Here is an 8,902-nt window from a genome sequence, read left to right as displayed (position 1 = left end):
TGCTCGTTGTCGTTCATATTTTACCCACCAGGGGGCAACAAAGTCTCTCTACTCGCGCTGAAGTGTTGCGCTCGTTCAGACATGACTTCATGAAGTCCAACTTCAAGCAAACTGCAAACATCAGAGCAAACAAATGGCACAACTTCGGTAAAACTGCGCCTGTCTAGTTTCATTTTTTTATTTTCTCTTTTTTAAAAGAAAAAAAAAAGAGGTTCGGGGTTTAAAATTATTTTGCAAATTCGCAGGGGTGTTTACGCGCGCAGAAGGGGGGGTACATTAATCACGCTCATGACGTCTCCGGTTTTCATCTGGATAGTGACACCCAGGTAGTGCGCGCGGAGCAAATGAGTCACGCAGTCGCTGATAAAGGTCCTCCGGCGGCAGACAGCGTCACCCCTCCAACCGGTGTGTTGGCCCCCACAGGCGCTACAGCGGGTAGGGAGGAGGGAGTTGGCCCCTTCCTCCTCTTATTTCCACCTCATCCCGCCGGACTCATCACCCGTCCTGATTGATCGTCGGGTGTCTTCCCGGAGGAAGCCCTCCTGCGAGGAGCGAGGAGGACCGCGCGCGGGGGCACAGACTGCGTGGGCGAATGAGGGAGTTCGGATGCGGGATTGATGGGCACACACCTCCTGCACGCGGCAGCAGCAGCAGCAGAGGCAGCAGCAGCAGCGGCGCGCGCCGGGGTCCCCGTCCAGCAGTTCCCGCAAGCAGAGCTGCCTTCCGCCCGTGGGAAAATGACAGTCAGGCTCGCGGTCACCCTCTTCACACTTCTTCTGCTCACCCAGGATGCTCGGTGAGTCCTTTCTGCTTCCAACTGATCAACAGCTGGGGGGAAAAGTTAGCTAAATGAGGCCAATTGCGCATTTTCTGTCTCAGGGCTTCCCCCATATAAACAAACAAGAAAAAAAAAAAAAAAGGTCTGAAAAACCTTTTCACCTGGTTATACTCAATTATGCGCATCGCTGTTTGTCGTGTTTTTACGACTGCGACAAAAGTTTTTATTCCAGAAATAATAATAATAATAATAAAAAAAAACAATCTCATTTTGTTTCATTCATATATGTTATTTATTTATTTTCCCTTACCCCCATTTCAGTTCTGACTTACTGGAATATGGCGACGACGAGGAGGACCTCCACGACACCACCGTCAACCAGATGCTGGTGCCCAGGTCGCACCAGGAGGACGCCACGCTCATCCTCAACAACCTGCTGAGGGAGTACGACAAGACCCTGCGGCCGGACATTGGGGGTAAGAGCGGCATGGGAAAAGTTGGATACTGATATTTCTGGAAGGTGGAGCACACACCCACCTGCACCACCACCTACCTACCTTTAGGCTTAGCTCCTCTTCAGTGATCCTGATCCTTAGACTTCTTTGATGACCATAAGACAAACGTGGACATAATGGTCTTAAATTATTCACGATAAAGCCTCATTTGAATCATTTACTTTCAAGCCATCGATAAAACTTGTATGGAATCCCTGAAAAACAAGTAAAAATAAAATCAATGATGCATTTTATCACCACCTTGAAACCGTTTCAGCTGTTGAAACCAGTTTTGATATCCTTATTGTAAACAAAGCAATATATATATATATATATATATATATATATATATATATATATATATATATATATATATATATTATTGTGATTATTGGTCTGATCAATGGAATCTTTGTCTCAAACCAAATCTTGAATTCTTAATATTCTTTTATTTCTGAAAGAAAAAAATATCCACTAACTGCAACTTTTTTTTATTTTTTTTATTGTTGTCATATATTTGTCTGCCACAAGGGGCAGGAGTGAGCCATTTTCCCTTGAAGCTATGGGTGTATACAACATATGTATTATTCCCCCATCCATCTATTGTCTTCTGCTGATCCCACTGGTTGTTGGGGGCAACAGGTCTAAGAGGAAAATGCGGACATTCGCCTCCCACTCTCGAGTACTCATGGGGAATTCCTTGGCTGGTAGGGATATATACTCTCTCCAGGAAGTTTGGGATCTATCACAGGATCCCCTAAGTGGAACATGGGTGAAAAACGTCCAAAGGGAGATGCCCGAACCACGGCGACTAACTTCTTTAGATGTGAAGGAGTAAAGGTGTTTCTTTGAGTTACTCCTGGGTGCCTGAGCTTCAAACCTTGCCTCTAAGGTTCAGTCCAGCCAACCTGCCGTGGAATGTCAATTTAGCCACTTGCATCTGGGATCCTACTCTTCTGGACATAATCCATATCTTGGAGATTCTATCCATGAACTCAAAAAAAGGGATTCGTGATGAAGGACAGCCCTGGCAGAGCCCAACCACCTTTTCTCCAAGAATATAAAGGAATGGCTGGGTTGGACATGCATTAATCCACCTAACACGAGTAGAACGGACAACCAAACCTTCGTAGCTCTCTCAGGAACTTCGTCAGAGGAATGATTTTGATGATTGGACAGAGTTTTCTTTCCAACCACCCTCCTTGAACATCTCCACAGGGACTAGGAAGAGTGACAACTGTAAAGTTGGAGCACAGTCTCTGGTTCCCCTCAATAAAAATGATGACCAACACTCTGGTCCACCACTCCACAGCCCCTGTGATCTGGAAGAGGCATGTCTGGACAACCCCACAACATCCAGAGCCTTTAGCACCTTGGGCTATACGTAGTCCAACCCAACCCAGCTTTGTATTTACTGTAGCTATGTCTTCAATGGCTACTTTATCCTGGCCCAAAATTGTGAGTGAATTAAGGACCCAGATTCAACATCCTGAATCTGGGTCTACCGTTTCTGCATCTCCCAAACCATATCTGAGATTGCATATCAAAATGTCCGACACAAACCTTGGTGGTGGTATTTAGAAGACACTGAGGTGATGCTACCTCAGCATGCTACCAAAGTCACTCATGGGTAGTGGTTCATTTTACTGCCTCTTGTGGTAGAAAAGGGCAAATGAAAGAATAATCTCTTTACCCTTGAGAGGTCATTTCAAAAATATTGAAAAAGATATTTTTTTTTCACTTGCTGATTTGTTTTACAATTGCAATATAATGGAATTTTTTTTACAATTACCAATCAAATATGGCAACATAATCCAAAATTAGAAACTTCTAAGCTTTGAAACATGGTTCAATAACTAATAATCTTCAATTTCAAATGACAGCACAGTCATTTTTTTCTGAATTTCACCCGAAGGAATCTCCAGTCTTTGTCTTGCGTTTAGCAGAGCCTGCAGAGAACCTGAAAGACTCAAATGCAGCAGATGAGAAAGCGAATAATTCACTTCATAATCCAATGAAAGGAAATTAGAATGAGAGAACCATTTTAGCACAGGAGCATTAAAATAAGTTGAATGTTTGTAAAACAGGTTGTAAATAGAGCTGATTAGCTGTGGTGTCACTTCAAAGTTCATTTCTGTCCCACACTGATACTAACCAGTGTGGGACAATTTATCCCAAAGGGCAATTAAACATATTTTTACAAATAAAAACCCTCTTGAAAACCAGACTCCGGCGGTCTTCTCCTCCAGTCTCAGTCTGAAACTCATCAAACGGCTTTGTGCCGTTTTCGCAGGGAGAGAAGCAGAGTTGGCAACGTCCAGTTCAAATCCTCCGCTGATTGCACTCGCGTCGTTTCCACCATGTTTGCAATGCAATCACTGCTCTGAGCTTCTCTGAGGCCTTTCTAATCAAAACCGGTTACTGGTTTGATACCTGGTGTGTTCTCACTGGTGGGCCGCTGCCTGGAAAAACCGCCGGTGATGACCGTCCGTACGGAATGCTGTTACTGCTCCGTTCTCAGCAAGTAGAAATCATCGTTTGTCACATGGATTCCCGAGTGTTGAGTGCAGGTTGTGGCTGCTGGTGACTCAGCTTTAGTATGATTGCGAGATATTTATGGCCTCTAATTGCAAATGTAGGCATTGGCTCAATACTTTTCTCACATTCCAGTCGGGCTTGTTACTCGTACCACTTTTATTGTGCCTCATTATTTTATGTTTTAGTCGGAATCAATAGAATCCGATACGGAAACCATTTGGGAGCTGCCCTACATTAAAATTTAGGATTATGCACAGTTTTTGTTTCATCTTTGTTTGCTTGCGTTGCTTCCTGCAGCTTCTGGAGAAGACACCGAGCTTAAGTAAACAGCCTCTGTGTAAGAAAGGTTATATAACACATTTCAGGATTTCCTATGAGTTTTAAATGGAGGGCGGACTAATGACGGTGGCAAAACATGCATTTGTGTCACGCACATTAACGTAACCCAAGTGAATTTTTATTAAAGGGCACTGGTGTGATACAGAGAGATACTACAAACAGGCTAAAATATAACCCTAAATGCTTCAAAACATGCAGAATTGACAGTCATTTTTAGCTGATATATTTGAAGAAAAAAAAACTCTGATATTCATTCGTTTTTGTTTCCATATAGAGACTATATAAAGTATTCACTCTTTTGGATGTTTCACCCTTTTTACTGATTTTAGTAGTTTTGGTAATGAGTTACCAAAACCACCACAAAGTCAAAGCTATTATCAAGCTAGCGCTACTCAAACGACTTGATAAACTAAATTTATTTATGTTTACTATAGCTTTTCTCACAGATGCACTTCATTTATCATTATTCTACAGTGTTTGCTTTCCCAAAGGCTACTTAAATGTAACCACAGGCTTGATTAATGAGATGTGTTCGAAAAGGAGATACTGCCAACTAACAAAAAGCACTGTTTCCAAAAAAAAAAAAAGTTAGGAGACTCTGAGAAACTCAGACTGGTACAGACAACAGCAAAGATAAATGCTTAAAAAAGATGTTCCTTTATTTGGAAAAAAAAAATGCTGGCATTCATATTTGCTGACAGGGTTCTTTTTTTTCCTAATCAAAAATGCCGCTATAGCAAAACTATAAATGTTGTATTCTTTAGAAGAAAAATGCAAAACAGTACTTTTCCCCCTCTTGTTTTAGTATTTATCATTCATTGGTTTGAGTTTGGTGACTGATCTGAACTGAAGGTGGAACAGTTCAGCAACCCAAACCTTTTACTGTGAAACATTCTGTGTTTTGATGCAGAAATTAGTTTTTTTTTTTCCATCTGTTTGTACAAGTAACACATCATCTGGATGATGGCATGCGTTCTTCCAGAAACAGAATACGTTTTTCAGCGCCAACTGTTCCTTCACGAGGTGCCAGTTTCCTGCTTGGCTTTTCGACTGTGTGCAGATAACAAGCTCGGTGGTCCCTCCTCACCTTAGTCCGGCAGATGATGACATGTCCCTTGAACATTACTAAAATAAACGGACTCTGACTAAAAGAAGGCAGCTTAGTTTTCAGGAGAAAATCCTGATAGTAGTGGGCATCATCTGCTTTTCTTTTACTGTACTGAGCTAAAGTACATGTTGACTTAACCATAGAGTAATGTGTACCATTTGTATTCTTAAAGAAGAAAGGTGCAGCTTTTGACTTAATGTTTAATATTTAATAGGGGGAAAAGTCTCTTCAACATCAATTATGCTGAAGAAATTAAGACAGAATGACTGTGTACTAGACAAACTGCACTTCCAAGGTACACACTGTTCTTTTTGACAAAGTTTGAGTGGAACAGGAGCTTGTTTTATACTTAAAGACATAAAAATGTATCAAGAGTCTGCTTGACTGTTAGATGTCAAGAGAAAGATCATGTTTCTAAATGTTATCGATCTGAGATTTAATGAGGTGACGTTAAATTTGAGTTAAAAGTTGGCAGAGAGAAAAAATGAACCCTGACTCCCTCTCTCAGCTGGAACTATTTCCACTTCTACTTCTAAAAAAAATGCTATAAAAATGGATGTTTTCTGCTACTGGGTTCTGGGATAATCAGAGACTTTTCACATTGGATTTAGAACCGGGTGACGCGCTTGATGAAAGTCCCTGAAGGATGCTTAGCAAGTTGTAGGTGTTCACGAAGCCCTTCTTTGAAAACCTTTGCGATCCAAGCCAAACATTTATAACAGCTGAAAGCTGGGTCCAGTTTCTTGGCTGGACGAAGGCTTTGCTGTTCTAGGGTTTGGTCTGATGTTCAGAAAAGAAACCCGCAGTCCCATAGGAATAGAGACTTATTAGGTCTCACAACCAATGAGCTGAATCTAAGACTATGCAATTAGAAAGAGCTGGTAAGCTGAAGCAATAAGATGAAATGTCGATATTCACAAAATCATAAGATAAGAACCTAGAATCATTCTAGTTTAATGCTTTCAGTGTTTCTTTCTGCTGTTAAAGAAGAACTTACATGAACTTAATTATATTGAGCCAAAATGGTACAAAGGTGGTTTTAATTTGTTTATATTGTTATTGTAAAGTCTTAAGCTAATAAAAAGAATCTTCGAGACATAAAAAATATATTAAATATAGCATTGAAGGTAATTAAAATGACATAATACCACCCTGAAGTCCTGAGTTAATTTCCCCATTCTTAAACTGGGCTTATTTTCATATTGTTGTTTGTGTTTCTCGGAATATTTGAGATGCCCAACTTAAGCCGAATCTGAATTTTTTGTTTTTTTTGCATTTTGGTTCCCTGGCAGCTTCCTCGGTTTGGATTTTCTTGTAGTTCACCTCTCAGGAGGGGAATCTCTGCGCAGCTCTGCTTCCATAATTAAGGGTGAAATTTTGATGAGATCCAGTTGACAAACCTCAGTGTCGCCCATGAAATGTTAATACATTGGAAGGATAACGTGAGGCAATGTGTGTGTGTGTGTGTGTGTGTGTGTGTGTCCATGTTGCACAAAAGAACCCAGTTGGAGATGACGCCGAGTCAACAACAGAACTGGGACAATAAAGACGTTGGAAAAGCAACAGGGTTCAGCTGAAAGCAAATCTGAGAGAAAAACACAGGGTGACTCGCACGCTCGTGTAAACAGGCACCTACCGAAGTCTCGGCTCATCTCCCAAATAAACCTGGATTTATTCTAAATCAAAGTAGTCCTCTACCTATTCAAACATACCGAACACACAGCGAAATACACCAAATCAAACAGGCTTTTCTGTTTATCTCTTTTTTGCAAATGTGAGCAACCTTCTGGGTTTGTTTGTGAGCTGGTGGCTGTGGAAGCAGGGTGCTTCCTGTTGTTCAATATTTCTGTGTTTACTGGCCATAACTCTGTTTTATAGCCTCATGTTGCAGCAAAACACACCAGTTAGATAAATCACTTTGTTAGCTCAAATCAAACAAAGGATGCTGGGTATATCTGAACTGATGGATGCAAAAAAGAATTTAACATTTTTTTTAAAAAGTGTTGTTGCTCAATAAAACATTTTTTTTAGCTGGCAATGTAAGAATAGGGTTAGTCTAACTTATAAAAAAAACTTTTAGGAGTGACAGAAAATATTAGCTTGCTGTCATAATAACTGACTGGAACTAGCTAAAACTTAAACGGGCTTGAAGTTAAACTAGAGAAATCCAAGATACCACAACATAACAGGGCTATTATATTGTTTCCCTCCTGTCTCCTCCAGTCTTGTGAAGTCAGCTGTGAACTTAATGTTCATATAAAGTGGGTGACTGGTCCACTTGAGAGAAAAAAAAAAAAAAAAGCGACCCAAATTCCTCCCCCCAGAACAAGCAGAGCAGAACAAGTGTCGTGCCGCACCTTAGCCGATAAGAAGCGGCGCAGACTGGATGGAGATGAGATGCTTTGGTGCCCCTATTGTGTCACTTTCCTTTTGGGTTCAGAGTGTGTGATCACTGTGGGAGATCTTAGTGATCCTGCGCTTAAATGCGCGCGGCTGTGTTCGTGCGCTACCGTTTTGTGCGTGCGTCTCCCGTGGGGAATCGAAGGCGAAGTGGGCTGGAGTGAGATGCTGACTGTGCTCTTAAGACACACATCCAGCGTTTGGGAGGCAGATTTATTCAAAGAGCTTAATTAAAGACTAAAAATGTAGCAGCCCTCTAGTGCATTAAAAGATACGTTTAAGGCAGTTTTAAGTCTTTGTGCCCATGAGAACTGGAGCCATAGAGAACCATCCGAGAGAAGCTTTAAAAGTGTGTGGTCAAAAAACTATAAAAAAAAAAAAAAAAAAAACTCAGAAAGGAAAGCTAATTTACTGACACATCTATCATACTGCTTGCTTTAATTTCCACAGTTCACAAAGGCGGACAGACAAATTGCAAACTGTCTTGAGTACATTAGGAAGAGTTTTTTTCTTAATATGCTGTAGATGTAGCAAGTTAGTTGACAGTCAATGGGCAGCAAAATGACTGAATAAAAAACTGTCAAGCATCCTACGATGAACTTTAGTAAAACACACATTTTAAGGTCACTTATGAGCTTATAATATAATGTTTTTCCTAAAATAAACTGAACCACAGTCTCTGAAAGTGAAACATTCTTCCCCTTTGTCCTCTTAATCTCTCCGTTTAGATTAAAATCTCTTATAAAAATCAGAATTAAACCACTGACATAACCTTAATCTTGACATCCAAGTCAAACAGAGTCTCAGTCATTTTTAGGTGTCTTATCAAATTTCATTCTTATAAAAAAGAAGCATTTGTCTACTTTTAATAGTAAACAAACAATAACTAAATAGTATTATGTGATCTTTACCTCATTTTGCAAGCCGATTATTTAAAAAAATATTAATCCAAACCACTAGAAGAATGCCTTTGAGAAGCAATAATGCTGATTGAGTTAGGGACAGTAATCTGTGGTAGAGCAGCTGACATTTGCTACAGGGACATAAAGGGAAATCACTATAATAACTCATGAGCGAGATAATTAAATCACTTTACATTTATGCTCCAAGGATTTCTTGTAATTCTCCACATTTACAACCAGAAACACAACTCCTCTGGTGTCCACATCCATTTTGCACCCCTCTCTGAAAGTTCGGCCTCTCATTTCACACTTGGAGGATAAACACAATGCAGAATCATGCCGC

At 40.5% G+C, this 8,902-nt stretch overlaps 1 protein-coding gene across 1 annotated transcript in view; it reads left to right on the top strand.

Annotated features, from left to right (window-relative positions):
- Nucleotides 1–285: 285 nt before the first annotated feature.
- LOC106946501 (gamma-aminobutyric acid receptor subunit gamma-3-like) overlaps nt 286–8,902 on the top strand; it is an 84,785-nt gene continuing 76,168 nt past the window's right edge. The window contains exons 1-2 of the mRNA XM_015030863.1: nt 286–796; nt 1,100–1,254. Of these exons, the coding sequence (XP_014886349.1) occupies nt 618–796; nt 1,100–1,254 (334 nt within the window). The 5' untranslated portion in view covers nt 286–617. The remainder of the gene's footprint in view (nt 797–1,099; nt 1,255–8,902) is intronic.

The sequence above is a fragment of the Poecilia latipinna genome, unplaced genomic scaffold, assembly GCF_001443285.1.
Source record: "Poecilia latipinna isolate Pla-1442-1.1 unplaced genomic scaffold, P_latipinna-1.0 Scaffold194, whole genome shotgun sequence".
Classification (NCBI taxonomy): Eukaryota; Metazoa; Chordata; class Actinopteri; order Cyprinodontiformes; family Poeciliidae; genus Poecilia; species Poecilia latipinna.
This window is presented reverse-complemented; position numbering and strand designations above follow the sequence as displayed.